Source organism: Rhinichthys klamathensis, unplaced genomic scaffold, assembly GCF_029890125.1.
Source record: "Rhinichthys klamathensis goyatoka isolate OS25496 unplaced genomic scaffold, OSU_Roscu_1.1 h1tg000014l_1, whole genome shotgun sequence".
Lineage (NCBI taxonomy): Eukaryota > Metazoa > Chordata > Actinopteri > Cypriniformes > Leuciscidae > Rhinichthys > Rhinichthys klamathensis.
The window spans coordinates 2,577,835-2,595,979 of NW_026606566.1; the positions used below are offsets into that span (position 1 = coordinate 2,577,835).

The following is an 18,145-nucleotide window of genomic DNA, read 5'->3' on the forward strand; positions in this document are numbered from 1 at the left end:
TTGTTGGGGTCATTGTGCTGAAGAGGAGAGCCTGTGCTTCGCTTGACGATTGGCCTAAATACATTAAGACTATAATGACTATATTTTAAAAGTTATGGCTGTGTACTCCTCAGCACAGTCTCTTAGCTAAACATTTTAGTACAAGTAGGTGTGCTTGAGTTAACTAACATGAAACATTTATAATGTTATTAATTATAAACTGTAGGAATTTATTACATTATACATTTCTCTATATATGTGTGTATATGCTGCACTAGTAAATATATTACAGATGCAGTACCATATCTGTTTACATATACATCTATATATTATGAAGTATATTACTGAATATAAAATTATATACATTATGATATATTAGTAAATATATTGTCACATATTTTTCAATATATGAAAAGCGGCAATTCCTAATGTATTATTCACTATATTGTAATATATTAACACTATTTAGTATATTTTCAAATATACTGTTAAACCATTTAATATATTGATCATTCATATATAAGGAAATATATTTTCTTTTCAGAAGAGAAGCCTGCGTATGGTCTATGGTCCCACACCCCATCTCCAAATGCACAACAGCTGCCCATAACCTCAGCACAAGATTCACTCTTCTGAATGTAGTTTGAAGATTTGGTTTTATGTTTAAGGTTTATGTTTGGGTGATGGTTTCGAGAAATGTCTTTGTTATTACAGTTTTACTGAATTGCTAAAAGGACATGGTGCTTGATTATAGGAGGTCTCCACCCAGTCCTCTGATGACAATAATTAAAGGCTTGGACATTGAAATTGTCGACACTCACAAATATTTGGGGGTGGTTATAGACAATAAGTTGACCTTCCAGCCCAATGTTTTGGCTGTTTGTAAAAGGTTTACAAAAGGTTTAAAAGTTTTTTTAAGCACAGGATTCACTCTTCACCACAATGGCAACCTCAACAACTTAATGAATTTAAGTTCATTCAACAACACTTGCAACAAATCAGTCCAAACTAATTATTTTTTTGTTGGAAAAATGTAATTCAATTTCAAACAAATCATTTGAAACAACTTGAAATGCACTAAATAAAAAGTAACACAAAAATGCTGTTTAGGAATTTCAGAGTCTAAGACTATTAAAAGTGAGGAGGAAATGATGCAGAACCAGTGCTGGAAAGCGAAATCACACTTTGGATCAACAGAAGGGAAATCATGTCCTAACCAGAACAGAGGTGTAAAAAGTACTGGGAAACTGTACTTAAGTTAAAAGGATAGTTTACCCAAAAAATGTTGTCATTACATTACTGACCCTCAAGTTTTTCCAAACCTGTACGAGTTTCTTTCTTCTGTTAAACACAAAAATATGAAATTTTGAAGAATGTTGGTAACAAGACAGATGACGGCACCCATTGACTTCCATAGTGGGAAAAACAATACAATGGAGAAAAAAAAAGGCTTCCATCAACTGTCTGGTTACCAAACTATCTTCTTCTTGAGAATCGTTTCTACACCATAGTTTTCTAAGTGTACTTCAGTACTTAAAAGTAAAAAGTAAACACTTTTCTTAGGTTTTTAAAATGTTAACTATTCTGAAACCGGTTACCTGAATATTTTTTGCTAAAATTAGCAGAAGAGTTTACAGTAGTTTGAAATTTAAATGTAGTGATTTTAGATATAGATATTTTATAAAGACTTTGTCATCTAGATATCATAATTTAGAGACTTTGTTCCCTGAACAAACAAACATTGTCTCTTTCCTGGACTAACAAACTAATAAATAAAAAAACACTCTAACCCATAAAAGAGACATTTAATGGATGTCAAAATAATGGTAAATATAAATACTACAGAGAACACTTGTTAAGCTTTGGGTTTGAAACTAGATTAGATCCCATCCCATTGTTAATTATATGTCTACCCCCAAGGTTATTATAAAAAACATGAACCTTATCTGAAAGTCAGAGGAGGTGTCATTGCAATTTATTGCAATATTTGCAGTACTTTTGTGTATATTAACCCAAATACAGACTGTGGACATTTAGACTGTATGAGTTTTGGGTTGATTGCTGTAGCAGTAAATTTCTGTAAAATATATTTGTTGAGATAAAACAACTGATAAAACGACAAATTAATATGACTGCCCCTGTCTGAATTGTAGGCAGCAAAAACAAGAATATTCTGCCCTGTAGCAAGAATTATTTTCCTAATGTACACATAAGAAGAATGACATGTTTATGGTTTTTATGACATGGAACAGACATAAACAGACTTTTGCTTTGATAAACACACATTGATGCATGTCCTCAAATAAAGCCTTGGGACAATAATAATAGACCAGTAGAAAAGACAGCAGTGTTCAACATTTAAAATTTGACAACGTTTTTAAAACAACGGTAGGCATGTAAACCTTGAACAAACTAGTTTACTTGAATCTCTGCAAAAACTGTGGAAGCGTTGAGAAAAAAAAAAAAAAGAGGGTTAATTAGGACTATACAAGCAGCTGGAAGTATTTCCTCATTTGCGCTGCCGTCTTGAACCCTTGAATGGATCAAACTCATCCTGAGAGGAGAAAAAAAAAACGTAAAGATCATTTTGTGAACAAATCCAACACAAAAATCATTGCACATTAACACTACCTCATCGTCGTCATCATCAAAGCATACTCCTTTAAAAGACTGGCTCTGGCTCTGGGAACCTCTCTTACTGGAGCTTAATGAAGGCAGCCTATTGGTTAAGCAAAGAGGGAAGATATGGGTTAGACGTTTTCTTACTTTTCTAAAAACAGTTACAGTTTTTTCCAACTGCTTACACACAAAATCTTTTCATGTCACACGATTTTTGAAACCTCTCACTCAAAGTGCAAAACTACACACCAAATCTCCCAAACCATAAGCTATTTCTCAGCATTTGACTCCGTTTTCAATTGCATAAAACACTTTTTTCAAAACACTACACACAATTCTCTACCTAAAACACAAAAATCTAACAGGAAGTGACTTGCTTTCCTTTTCCAAACACAGCCAATCAAAATGCTACACTTATTCACCAGGTCACACACACTCTCCTAACATGTGCAAACACTAATTGCTTAACTGATCACTAACCAATCACTGCTTTACAGTATAGGCCTATAAATTGGTCAAAGGTCAGATTACCTGTTTTGAACAATGGATGTCAACAATGGACAGAGAGCAAGAAGAGTAGGAGGGAGTGGAAGAGAAAGAAGAGGAAGAGGACGAGGAAGACGAGGACGAAGAAGAGGAAGAGGAAGAAGACGAGGACGAGGGCAAAGAAGAGAAGGAAGGAGAGCCATCTCTGATGAGATTAGGGCAACACTTGTTGATCATGTGATCATCCACGGTTTGACTATGAGAGAGTGAGACTGAGAGTCCAGCCCAACTCATTTATTATTAAACATTTATTTATTTGGATACATCGGAGAACTCCTTCATTAGAAGCCATTAGAAGTCCATGCCAGTTAACCTGAATGACCTGGTAGAGCAAGACTAAAGAGACAAGCAAATGTAAATATGTAAACCACTTACTTTTGTTTTGTCCTGGAACTTTTTAGAAATGAAACATTATCATCTGAGTCACTGTCCTCTATGGTGATCTGATCACAGAGAAAAAAAAAGAAGAATAAAAAAAAGTTCAAATGAAATTAAATTACATATCACAGAACAGCAAGACCACTTTCCCAACCTGAATCCTATGAAGATATATGCAGTCTCTTTTCTCTTGTAAAAAATCTCTGTACAGAAACAGGTCCCTGTAGCTATATACAGCAACACTCTCCAAACACAGTTATGATTGCAGAAAACTATTTTATGAAAATATTTATAATAGAGGGAATGCATTAACGTCACTTTCCCGCCGGAACACGCCCCCCTCAGCCGGACTGAGTGGCAAAAGAGCTGCTGCGTGACTGGAGTTAATAGGGGAAACTGCGAAAACACGAGTAAAACAAACTATTATCAGTGTAAACTAAAAGTTGGACTCGATATAGTGTTCCTTACAACTTATCAAAGATCCAGTGATCCATGGATATTGACATGCAGCCAGGAATCGTGTTTCCTGACATTTATGTGCCTGATTTCGACGCCGGGGAAATAAATTAAGAAAATTTGCCTGTAAACGTTTTATATAAATACAATATAGATAGGTCTAAATCCGAGTGATCACTTACATTAATGTTATACTGTATATCATCATATCGTCCAGCCCTAAAACTTGTATAGTTTTTTGTCAGTGTTTATTTAAATCTAATATACAGTACCTCAGATTTCTGGTCAAATCTAGTTGTACAGTCAATCGCAAAGCTCTTTCCCGTTTTAGATGCGTTTTGTGTGTTTTTCACGGCATTCAGACTGAAAACAAATGCTGCCGCTCAGTCTTTTTGCCACTTGTGGGCGTGACCGCATTCACTCCGGCCGACGTTGACGTCATGCGCATACCCTCTATTGCATATTTATTTCTGAATGAGGTCGCGGTGGACTAAAAGTCTGTCGTTTTATGGTTGTTCATGTTGTTCCAAACCTGTATGACTTTTTTCTGCAGAACAAGTTTTTAATGGGTGTTTTATTGGTTGTTGTCCTGTTGTCTTTTTAATTTTATTTATTCTTTTTTGTTTATGTTGTTTGTAATGTACAGCAATTTGGAGTTACTGTGTAGTCTGAAAGGTGCTTTATAAATAAATAAATAAATAAATGCAAAATACAACAAAAAAGATGTTTCGAAGAATGTTGGTAACCAAACTGTAAAACCATATTTTTTCCATCATAAAAATATATCTAAATTACGACATATGCTCTCAATGACAAAATGCAGAGAAGTTAGTTTGCTGACATCAAGGCTAGATTATTGTAATGCACTCGGTGGCTGCATGCTTAATGAGGTCAATTTGCTGTGGGCTCAACCTTTAATGTCATAGACTTAAAAGCTTCACTGATATTTTTCTTTTAGAACCTTAAAAAAATGAAATTAATTTGGACTGGGTTAAGCACAGTAATAATAATAAACTGAATCACAAACAGAAATTGTGAGAATACACTCTGGACAAACGAGGGTAAGGGCACAAAATATTGTTTGTGAGAGAGACTGCTAATGTTCAACTTCATGTTTTTGTACTTGTCAAAAAAGTTGATCTATTTCTTTGTCATCATTGTGTGTCCTGATAAAAGGGTTAAGAGATTTATCATTTAGTCTTTAACAGTTAAAGACATGCAGATATTTGTGCGTATACCTCCTCGGCATCCAACTTTGATGTGTTTCCACGAGAGGTCCTCTGGGTTGAAGCCTGGAATGCTGTAAAGAGGACAGAACAAAACAAATAAAACACCTGAGGCTGCCATTTAAAGGGAACACCGAACAGACACCTTCACACCATTTCAAATAAACCTCCAAGCAAACACAGGAATGAAACAGAGAATAAAAGAAACCCAATGATTGCAAGTTTGAGTTATGGGAACCACAACAGCGTTTTTGAGACTGTCTTTGGTTCACTACAGTTTTAAGGAGAAAATACTCAGCAATGATGTTGACTTATGAATTTGCACATGGTTTGTCTTAAAGCATATTTAAAACACCACATAGACATATAAACAATGTTTGTGATTTGAAGTGCACCAGCTGAAGTGCAGAAAGAGTTACTTGCACCCTCCAATGCGCAATTCGCCTTTGGCTAAGCCACACCCTAGAATGTAGATTGACCAATCACAGCGCAGCCAAGAACGAGCTCCCACAGAGGTCCAACACTTTTTCACAGCGCTCCATTGACTTTAACACAGGCGTCTCATATTTTTGGTCTCGGCAGGCTATTACCGTCGTAGTTTTATCAAAAATATGGTTAAACGTTGTGCCTGGGGCATTTGTAACACAGATACGCGTTTCCCAGAGAGGTTGGAGGGGAGTGTGCGTTTTTTTCCCTTCCCAAAACCGAAGTCAAATCCTGACAAGTGTCGTCTAGCACACGCTGCTAATAAATACAACGTTATACTCGCGTAGTCCGTTTGCTTTGTAATAACGATTATAGAAGTGAATAGAGACCTACCCAGCTTTGCATGAACAGTGTTGCTCCGTGATATTGTTAGTCCCAGCCTCCGTCTCGATTAGTAGGATATGCGGTGGTTCATTTTTTGACTCTGACCGGTATGCTTTTGCCTCTATTTGGATGCCTTGTTCCTTGTGTTTCACCTGTATGTCGTGAATATAGCCTTCGAACGTATATTGCAGCCCCTTTTGCCTACTTCTATCGGACACTTTATTTGCTGCTTTATAAAAGTTTGATAAAATTTCAGCAGGAAGAGCTGTCACAGCATAAGCCATGTTGATACCAGAGCCCAGATGAAGTTTGTTTGTCGGGCGTAGCAACAGTATATAAGGGGGGCGGGGCTTAGCCAAAGGCGAATTGGTTTGAACTTCAACACCACTTGCTTGTGTGTGTTTAAGTGTCAGGTGTATCAAGAGATTGTATCTTACCATCCATTATTGACTTGGTTTTTAGGGGACTTGAGAGAGATCCTTTTTGTCCACGTCCCCCCCGCCCTGACTTTGAGGCAGCACCTGGACACATTAAAATAGACATTGCAGGCAGAGTTTGAGAGGAATTCCCCCAACCCGTCAAATGCAAATGGCTTAATACGCATCAGCTCACTAGCCAATTTGGTGGGTTATAATTTATTAATTATGTCCTCCAACTAGGAGCTTCCAACATTAGCAAAACAAAGTTTAAGGAGGGTCGCACACTGGATGAGAAGAGTCATATTTTTAAAATTCAAACACATTGTATTCTATGAGTGTACACCCTGGGTACTGGTGTTGATACCTGTGAGATGTCTGAGGCATGGAGGCACTGAATGGAGGAGAGGCTTCAGTACATATATTTAAGTACGCTGACTTTTGTGAGGAAACAGCTGATCACTATGAATTGACAGCCTGTCCACTTATCTAAAATGTGTTTACCATTAAACATTATTTTTGGAGTGAGCTGTGTGTAAATTACAATGAAATAAATGCTGTTTTCTAAGAACAGTCTGAAAGCGATCTAAAACTGCAGTCTAAAACTGAAAGCCATTCAATGATTCAGAATCATATTTACACTTTAGTGGTAACACTTTACAATAAGGTACCATTAGTTAACTACATTAGTTAATATGAACATTGATCTTAGTTAATGTTCATTTCAACATTTACTAATACAAACTTTAAAATCAAATGTTGTATTTGATCTAACATAAACTAACAATGAAGAATTGTATTTTTATTAACTAACAAGTTAACTAATGGAATCTTAAATTTAAAGTTACAGATTTAATAATAAATCTATTAAAATTCAAGCAGTGATTTTGATCATCGGGTTTACTTCAGATATTTTTGTTTTGGCTAGTAGAAGTTCTGAATGGCGGTAACTTTAACTGACCAGCCAATTTGGCTACTAAATGTTTAAGCTAACTTCAAGACAAACTATTTGCCTTATAACAGTCAAAGTTTATGACATAGGTATGATGTATGAAACCCTTAGTACACATCCATAAATTTTCTTATAGATTCTGCTATACAGTTTGGACTATTACAATTGTATGGGAAATGTGCTGGTATTTGATAATAAGATACTGTATGTCTCTATAATTAACATTATATACAGCTCAAAATACAGTGCTGTACTAACGGATGGTTCAAAATCCACAGTACATCAGAAAGGCTAACAGGCTATGGAGAAGATGTGGCCATGGAATGTAGAAGCCTTGGTGTGTGCGGACGTGCTTGTACTTCCTTCTGGATGGCCTCCACCCAAACAAACTTGGTGCAAGAGTGCTAAAGGACAACATTAACTTCTCCCTCCATCATCCTTCAGCAGTGTGTGCCAATCCACTCAACCTGAATGTCACACACCCAACTGGACAGAGTGTAAATTAACACAGGACTTCACTTAAGCACCTGAATGGACATGTGGTTGACATTTCACACAAGGACAATGATAACACCATGCAGCCACAACAACCTCTGCTCACGGACACAATCTCATCTGAGCCCTGCCCACAGAGCTCACCACAGACAGACTGTGACGGATTAGAACTGCTTGAAGTTTCCGCACCCAAGGATGACATTCTGGAAACAGCCAGGAAAACCAGGACAACATATCAAAGCCTCCGGTAACACCAGGGCAACAGCCCCTCTCACCAGACATGTTATTCCTCTCTCCAGCTTCCCCGCTTCTGAGCTTCTCTGAGAAATTGGAGGAACTGGTGTATGCTGGAACTAAACTATCCCACTCTTTTGCTGGAAGCCTCCAGATATCAACCAAAAAGGGGCAACCACCAAAGCCTGCGGGCCCAGCTCGCCCTCCCCCTGTGAGAGCTCTTAGGCCTCTGCCACAACACCAGGGCCCACACCCTCCTCTATCTGCTCGAGGACAATCAAAAACAACTGATACCAACTCTCAGTGATGTGTCGGGTCCCCGCTATGATAAAAGTAACTTTCTCAAATGTTTACAGAACAAGCGGGAACCCAGTGTTCCTGTATCTTTCTCTATTTCTGTTATAGTACATGATAGAAAGTCTAAGGTCTTCTCAAGCCGTACGGCAAACCTATCTAATCTGCTGCCTGTTACATATCAAACTAAGATTGCTGTGGGGGAAAAATTAATTAATACTGTCAAGTTAGCACTTGTAAACATCCGATCACTTAAAAATAAATCACTTCTAGTAAATGACTTAACCACAAACAACCTGGATTTTGTGTTTCTAAATGAAACATGGCTAGAAGACAGCTGCAGTGCAACAGTCCTCAATGAAACTTTACTCTCCTAACTTTACTTTTTTGAGTGTCTGCAGAGCAGGTAGGAGAGGTGGGGTTTAGCTGCTCTATTTAAAGATGTCTATCAATGTAAGCAAGTTTCATTTGGGAACTATCCGTCTTTTGAATATCTAGGCATTGTGTTAAAAGGTGCTCCACACATTTTACTTATCATTATTTACAGGCCTCCAGAATACTCTCCAGCCTTTGCTGAGGACTTTACAGAACTGTTGTCAACAATTTCCTCAGAGTTTGAGAGTTTGACTGTTTTGTTATTGCTGGGGATTTTAATATTCACATAGATGATGCAGAAACCAATATTGCAAAAAAAAATCATAACTGTTTTAAATACTTTTGATCTGACTCAACATGTACACGGACCCCCACACAATCGTGGACACACTCTAGATTTACTTATCAGTAAGGGTCTAAACATTTCATCGATTGTTATTAAGGACATAGCACTGTCTGATAATTTCTGTATGTTCTTTGATATATTGATCTCTCCTACTATTGAAGCTAGATCTGTGTCTGTCAAGAAGAGATGCTTAAATGAGAACACTAGTGTGCTATTTATGAAGGCCATATCTTTAACACCAAGCATATCTGCTGACTCTGTTGATTCTCTCCTTGAGAATCAAAAGTACAGATTGTAATTGATGATATTGCTCCTGTGAAAGTCAGGAAGAAGAGTGGCAGACAAAAAGCACCTTAGAGAAACTCAACAGCAGTGCAAAATATGAAAAGACAATGCAGAAAAGCTGAGCGCATGTGGCAGAAGACAACACTTGTAGTCCATTATAACATCTATAAAGACCTCCTTCATGCTTTCAATGTGGAACTAGGCAAAGCTAGACAGACTTTCTTCTCAAATATTATAAACAGAAACATAAATAACACGCACACTCTTTTTGCTACTGTAGAGAGTCTATCAAACCCCCCAAGCCAGATTCCCAGTGTAATGCTCACAGACAGCAAATGCAGGGAGTTTGCTTCCTTCTTCTGTGGCACTGAGGTAAGACAGATCAGACAACATCCTCAGAATGTTACTATGTTTGATTTCGAAGAAATGAATGGTAAAATTCTGGAAGAAACTGTACAGCACCTTAAAACATCAACCTGCACCCATGACACACTCCCCCACCTCCTTTTTCAAAAGCGCTGCAGTTAAAGGGTTAGTTCACCCAAAAATGAAAATTAAGTCATTAATTACTCACCCCCATGCTGTACCAACCCCGTAAGACCTTCGTTCATCTTCGGAACACAAATGAAGATATTTTTTATTAAATCTGAGAGGTGGATCACTGCTACATAGGCTGCCAAAGGGAATGATACTTGACGGCCCAGAAAGTCATTAAAGAAAATGTTTAAATATTTCATGTGCCTACAGTGGCTCCACTATAAGTTTATCAAGCGACGAGAATACTTTTTGTGCGGAAAAAACAAACAAAAATGACGACTTTATTCGACTATTCCATTGCTTCCTTGTGGGCCTGAGACGAGAGTTCAAGAGATTTCCAGGACGCATGCGCGAGAACTGACATTCTTCTTCTACTACTATGTACAGCACGCGTCTTCCTCTGCTTGTAAGACGCGCGCTGTGTAGTGTGTAGTCACAACCTCACATGGCTGTGCACTTGTAATGACACATTAAGGTTGTTAAGAGGCTAAAAGCAGGTTTAAAACTTGTCCCGTTTAAGTCACAGGGTGCAAATTTTAAAAAGAGGATAACACGGTGTAGGCAACACCGTTTTTTGTCGTTGTTATCTGTACTGACAGCACTCCAAATTTACAAAAAAATTAGCTCAATATTAAAATTGACCGGACTTCTCCTTTAACGTTTGAACAACGTTACCATGGGAGTGAACGGAGTTGTCAGAAGGCTTAATAAAGTTTGACTTTATCTGACTGTTTTGTTGACATTCCCTTTAGCACATCTAGTGGATGCATAACGCAAACCCAGTCAAACGTTTGACTGCAGTATCTTATGCGGCTTATAATCCGGTGCGCCCTATATATGAAAAATGTTCTAAAATAGGTCATTCATTGAAGGTGCGCCTTATAATCCGGTGCGCCTTATAGTGCGGAAAATACGGTAATCTAGCAGTTATTTTTTCTAGTCATATGTTCATGTTTTCATGTCATATGTTTATTTGTCAACATTAATTTTCGTAACAGTCTTAAAATATTTTCATTATCTCCATGACGGACACGCCCCGTGTCTCCAGAATACCGGGAGACTAAATACTCTGATGGCAATATCCTGGTCAATGATGAGGACCCTGACGAAGACAAACAGTTTCAAGTACCTAGGATCGTGCCAGCAAAGTGATAGTGGTATCATTGATGAAGTGCGTGGGAGGGTGAATGCGTCCTGGATGCGCTGGAAAGAAGTCACTGAAATTCTATGCGATAAACGAAGTCCAATACGTCAGACTTCATGTTGTATGGCAAAAGCCCACGCTTGTGTGATATTTCAAGCCTTTATTTGTTATAATTTGGATGATTATGGCTTACAGCTTACGAAACCCCAAATTCAAAATTAGAATATTGTGAAAAGGTTTTCATAAGCTGTAAGCCATAATCATCAAAATTATAACAAATAAAGGCTTGAAATATCTCACTTTGCATGTAATGAGTCTATATAATATATTAGTTTCACCTTTTAAGTTGAATTACTGAAATAAATGAACTTTTGCACGGTATTCTAATTTTTCGAGTTTCACCTGTAGTTAGTAAAGAAATTGTTTCTGTCTCTGTGAATATGTTTATGTAGATACCTCTCCCTCTTCCTCTTTTGCTAGTACTATGATCTCCTCGTCCTCTGGAGCTGCGCCCCCTTCCACGGATCGGAGGAGCAGATATGGACTCTTCATCAGACTCCATAGCAATGTCAGCTGGCTCGTCTGATAGGTTGAGGTCATCACCTCTCAAAGTTTCACTGCGATCCCTATTAGCTTTTGCACGGATTATAGCCTGAAACAGAATGAATGGCAAATTGATGGGGTAATTTACTTCTTTGAATGTATGCCAGTGAGTGATGAACGTGAAAATGAATGAATGACATGTATAGAGAGCAAAAGAGATAACAAGTGACCTCTTGAACTTCCTCATCCTCTTCTGTCGTGTTTCTCTTTGAGTCTCGAAACTGTCGAATCTAATGACACATGCAGATAAACATGACAGACCATGTAAATCTAAAAATCACCAGTTTCATTTGGTAAGTGGTACAGGCAATGTTGTCTAAGGGAGTCATGGAGGTTTTTTCTCAGAAACCAACAGTGGCTGCACATATGCTGGTAAAGAACTAAAACACCCACCTTTCAATCATTGTGAAATTGGTTTATTGCCTTGTTCAGCTGAGGTGCTCTTCCTCTTACCTCCTCATCAATCTTCTCCTCTGTGGCTTCCACCCGTCGTTCTCTGAGGAAGCGCTGGGTTTTCTCCAGCTGGTAGTTTATGAGTTCTTCAATAGCATCTCTCTCCTCCTTATCCACAAACTCCTGCACTGCCTTTCCCATGCCTTGCTCCGTCAACAGAGACAACTGCACATTCTACATGTACAGAAACACACACCATTACACACTGAAATATTATTGAAACAGCTGGTTTCAGGATATAGGGGTAGGGTAACATATTGAGCAGTGTAATTATTCTGTGTTCACCAAAGTAGATACATTTACATAGACAGATTTTTTTCTTTACTCTTCTGATTGATGATTCTGAACATATTGTTTACTAGGGATGGGAATTGATAAGATTTTATCAATATCAATGCCACTAACGATTCTGCTTATCGATCCGATTCTTTAACGATTCTCTTATCGATTCCTGATAGCACTGTGTGGAAAAAAGTAGTCATGCAGGGGAAAAAAAACAAGTGGTTTTATTTGTTTTAAAGCTTACACTTGAGTAAGCAAACTGTACTTTTTATGTAATTTATGTAATAAATGGAACCTTATTGTAAAGTGTTACCGATTAGTTATACACTGATTAAACGTCCCGTGAGTTCAGTGTTGGAAAGATCAGTTGTTGAATTGGACGTGTCATTATCGGACGTGTGCCGGCGGTTGGGACATCCCACAAGATGTGTCATCACAGAAAACATTTCATCACTGGATAGTTTTTTTCGTTTATTTAAAATGTGGTTTATGTCAGCTGAATGTGCGGAACGCTTTTCAGAGAAGATAAGGCAACGTATTTTAGCACAATTCACACCCAGCGGTAGCCTTATTCAGGAAAAACAAATCTCCGAATGCTCCACATGAAACTTTAGTCTCCCGACCTTACCATCGTGTCGTTTATTTTGATTAATATGTGCGAGGGAGAGAGAGGAAGACAGCGCTTAGTTTTGAGACGGTGAAACCGACTTGCTCCGAAGGGAGAGTGCGCGCGAGACCGGGTCTCTCTCTCTCTCTCTGGGTCTCTCTCTCTCTCTCTGGGTCTCTCTCTGGGTGTCTCTCTCTCTCTCTGGGTCTCTCTCTCTCTCTCTTCGTTCAACAGGAAGAGAGAGAGATCAGTTAATCAGCTTAAGACATGCGCCCTGTCACAAGCGCAGCAGTTCATCTACATTACTCACCGGTCGAATAAGACTTTGGCGGTACAAAAATTCGCTTTGGACGCCGTGCTATGGTGCTTGATAAAGGAGGACAAAAGGGACAGTTGTGAGTTCACGGTCTGTAACTATGGCTGAGCAAAAAAGTCTTACCTACACAAGTCAATCTGATCGATTGTTTAAATGACTAATATTTTCCTATCAATTGGAATTTCAAAGGTTTACACCACCACTTCCAATTCTAATGACATGGTTATATAAAACCTTTATCCTCCGAACTGGACTGCTACTAGTCCAATTTAAAAAAACGTATTATTGTTAGCGTCCATATAAACACAGCTACTGTTAACCATATGCAAACTAAGAGAAACTTATTCATCCTTCTAAAGATTTACCAATGATATCTTGCAAATAATAAAAACAACTATACTTTTATTAAACACATTTATTATAAACAAAGAATTTTGCACTCATATTATTTATGAATGGGAGAAAGTGCCATGCACAATATGGCGAAATAAGTCCTGCCTTCTAAATAAAAGAGCCAATTGCTCATTGGTAAAGTCATTGGATCACTGCAGCTGCCGTTAGAAGCTCCAGTGGCTATAGAAACTGCACATGCGCTGGCCTAGCCTGAAAAATAAGCCTTTTTTAATGGAATGTGAGCATAAGAAAGAACATTTATGGGACAGTTAATTTCATATTTAGCTGCCGATTTGAAATATGTAATTTAAATGTGAGTTTAGCAAACAGTTTTTAAGATTTCAGGATTCCCCCATTCAAGTAAGTAGACCTGGTCTTGGATGCCCGAAATAGCTGCCCGGAAGTGATGGCAAATATGGCCGCTGAGTAAATAGACTTTCCTTGAAAGGGGCTTTGTCATAAAGCAATAGAGCCAGTTGAATAAGAGCTTCAAAGAAAGTGATGAGAACCTTTCAAAAGAGCTCTATTACTTAAGCATGACGATTCTGTGGAAGGTTAGGAGACGACTGAAGATTTAACACACACAGACAAACTACAAACCTTCTCAGCTGTCTGGAAGTATTCCTTCACAAGATCTTCCACTCTCAGCTGTAAGACCTCAGAATTGGGACGAGAGAGGAGTGCTCCAAAATCCAAACCTTCTTCTGCAGAACACACACAGCATGATTCAAATTGAAATATTAAATAAATGTTTTTCCTGTGCATGTGCAATCATACAAGATTTTCGATTAAGCCACGAGCAATGATGGCCAGTAGCATCACTAGAAAAAGTGAAACTGTCATCATTTACTCTCCCTAATGTCGTTCCAAACCAATATGACTGACTTCCATCAAACAGTTTAAGAAATGTTCTTGTATAGGTTGCAATTTTCCATGCAATTACAATTAATGGGGCAAAAAGGACACAAAATGCACTATAAATTTATCTCAGAAGTGTATATATCTTGGCTTTGGCTTGAACACTAGGCTTGAACACTTAACAATTATGTGTTATGCCATTCTCAATTAGTATTACACTTCTCAGTTAATCAGCTTAAGGCTAGGCAATATATGCAATATATACTGTATATATATACAGTCATGGTCAGAATTGATGGCACCCTTGGCAAATATGACCAAAACTAGCTGTAAAAAATAAATCTGCATTGTTTATCCTTTTGATCTTTCATAAAAAAATTGGCAAAATTCTAACCTTTCATTGAAGTAAAATAATTGAAAGTGGGGGGGAAATCACATTATGAAATATTTTTTTTTCTCCAAAACACGTTGGCGACAATTATAGGCACCCCTAGAATATTTTACGAGTAAAATATCTCTGAAGGGTATTCCCATTAATATTTACCTTTTTTTTAGCACACCAGGGTGACTAGGAACATGAAATTGTCCAGCCATGACTTCTTGTTTCACAGGAGTTTAAATATAAGGAAACACAAATGCCAAATTCCCTTAATCATCCATCACAATGAGTAAAACCAAAGAATATAGTTCTGATGTGCATCAAAAGATTGTTGACCATCACAAAATAGAAAGTGGCTGTAAGAAAATAGCTAAAGAATTGAAAATCCCCATTTTGATCATCAGGGCAATAATTAAGAAGTTTCAATTAACTAAAGATGTTAGGAATCTGCAGAAGAGGACGTGTGTCTATATTGCCTTAATGGATGGTGAGGAGGAAAGTTTGAGTGGCCAAAGACTCTTCAAGGATCACAGATGGAGAATTGCAGAGATTAGTTGAGTCTTTGGGGTCACAAAGCCTATAAAATAAAAATCAAACAACCCCTACATCACCACATGTTGTTTGGGAGGTTTTCAAGAAAAATCCTCCTCGCTCATCCAAAAACAAACTCCAGCAAATTCAGTTGTCAGACACGGCTGGATCTTCAAACGGCACAGGCTTCTGTGGTCAGTTGAAACTAAAAAAATTGCTTTTTGGCAGCAAACACGCTAGATGGGTTTGGTGCACACAAGGATAAAAAGTACCCTATGTGTACAATTTAATAAACCGTTGGATCTTTAATGTTGTGGGCATATTTTTCTGCTGGAGGTCCTGGACTTCTTGTTCAGATACATGGCATTGTGGATTCTATCATCAAAAGATAAAAAAATCAAAACCTGACGCCTTCTGCTAGAAATCTTATAATGAACCGTGGTTGGATCTTCCATCAGGACAGCAATCCAAAACAAACATCAAAATCAACACAAAAATTAGTTACGGAGCACAAAATGAAGCTTCTGCCATGATCGTCCCAGTTCCCTGACCTGATAAGTGGAGTGAACTGAAGAGAAGAAGCACCAACATGGATCTGGGAATCTGAAGAATCTGGAGAGATTCTGTATGGAGGAATGGTCTCTGATCTCTTGTCAGGTGTTCTCCAAACTTATCAGGCATTATAGGAGAAAACTCAGAGCTGTTATCTTGGCAAAAGGAGATTGCAAAAAGTATTTAATAAAAGGGTGCCAATAATTGTGGCCAACGTGTTTTGGAGAAAAACATTTATTTCATAATGTGATTTCTCCCCCACTTTCAATTCTTTTATTTCAATGAAAGGTTCGAATTTTGCCAATATTTTTAATGAAAGATCAAAAGGATAAACAATGCAGATTTATTTTTTACAGCCAGTTTTGATCATATTTACCAGGGGTGCCATCAATTCTGACCATGACTGTATATATATATATATATATATATATATACTGTATATGTTTTTTTTTGGTAACACTTTATTCTAAGGTCCAATTCTAAACATTAACTAGTTGCTTATTAGCATGCGTGTTATTAGGATTTTGGCTTTTTATTAGTACTTATAAAGCACATACTAATGCCTTATTCTGCACAACCATATTCTACATCCCTAATCCTACACAATACCCATTTAACAACTACCTTACTAACTATTAATAAGCCGTGATTAGGAGTTTATTGAGGCAAAAGTCGTAGTAAATAGTAAGTTAAAATTGTGAGAATTGGACCCTAATCTAAAGTGAGACCTTTTTTTGTGAAACACCTAAACCTCAATATGCAAAATTTCAATCATGTCAGTGATACACATCACCTAATAGTAACTAGTTTTGTCACTACACTACAAAAAAACAACAACTTACGACTTACTAACTTTAACTGCCTATTACTATATACTATTACAAATATATCCAACCTTACCCACACACACACTAAACAGTGTACTTCGTATAAAGAGCAAATCTCAACTGTAGACGCATACCGGTATAGAGGGTATGCGCATGACGTCACCGTCGGCCGGAGTGAATGCGGTCATGCCCACAAGTGGCAAAAAGACTGAGCGCCAGCATTTGTTTTCAGCGTTAATGCCGTGAAAAACACACAAAACACATCTAAAACGGGAAAGAGCTTTGCGATTGACTGTACAACTAGATTTGACCAGAAATCTGAGGTACTGTATATTTTTACAGACTGCAAAAAGCTACAGAACAGACTATATTCTGCATAATTGGATGTTTTTAAATAAACACTGACAAAAAACTATACAAGTTTTAGGGCTGGACGATATGATGATATACAGTATAACATTAATGTAAGTGATCACTCGGATTTAGACCTATCTATATTGTATTTATATAAAACGTTTACAGGCAAATTTTCTTCATTTATTTCCCCGGCGTCGAAATCAGGCACATATAAATGTCAGGAAACACGATTCCTGGCTGCATGTCAATATCCATGGATCACTGGATCTTTGATAAGTTGTAAGGAACACTATATCGAGTCCAACTTTTAGTTTAAACTGATAATAGTTTGTTTTACTCGCGTTAACGCAGTTTCCCCTATTAACTCCAGTCACGCAGCAGCTCTTCTGCCACTCAGTCCCGCTGAGGGGGGCGTGTTCCGGCGGGGAAGTGACGTTAATGCATTCCCTCTATTCAGCAATACTGTAATTAATAGTGCAACTGCAGTGTTTCTCTGAACTCACAGTATCTAACTTCCCATCAACAATTTAAGATTCAGAATAACCTAACCCTTGCTTAGACTGTTTAACACAATCATTCTGTGTCCCGTCTGACTGAGTCAGAATGTAAAGAAACCTACAATGAGAAGCATGTCATGAAACTACCGTAACAGATTGTTTAGGCTTTACAACAGCATTAGGATAAAGTTATTGTCCAGCTAAAGTTAGTTTTGATTGATTCACTTCCGTTGTGAAGATCATTAGTTATTAACTTAGGGACCGCTAACACGACACCATTCTAACAGAAAAACTCTTAACGCGCTCCGGCCGCTCATCCGCACAAAACAGTGCCTGGTGTCTCGAGAACGCACTCCCTGAAATAGGTTCGAAGGTTTCTCTGCGCAAAAATCAAAAAA

The 18,145-nt window shown here is 37.8% G+C and overlaps 1 protein-coding gene across 1 annotated transcript in view; it reads right to left on the reverse strand.

The window, feature by feature from the left end:
- Positions 1–1,765: 1,765 nt before the first annotated feature.
- Positions 1,766–18,145, reverse strand: part of mre11a (MRE11 homolog A, double strand break repair nuclease) — an 86,185-nt gene continuing 69,805 nt past the window's right edge. The window contains exons 11-19 of the mRNA XM_056271074.1: positions 14,347–14,450; positions 12,149–12,322; positions 11,866–11,925; positions 11,549–11,744; positions 6,452–6,535; positions 5,217–5,278; positions 3,520–3,587; positions 2,611–2,698; positions 1,766–2,533 (exon numbers count right to left, since the gene is read on the reverse strand). Coding sequence (XP_056127049.1) covers positions 2,489–2,533; positions 2,611–2,698; positions 3,520–3,587; positions 5,217–5,278; positions 6,452–6,535; positions 11,549–11,744; positions 11,866–11,925; positions 12,149–12,322; positions 14,347–14,450 — 881 coding nt within the window. The 3' untranslated portion in view covers positions 1,766–2,488. The remainder of the gene's footprint in view (positions 2,534–2,610; positions 2,699–3,519; positions 3,588–5,216; positions 5,279–6,451; positions 6,536–11,548; positions 11,745–11,865; positions 11,926–12,148; positions 12,323–14,346; positions 14,451–18,145) is intronic.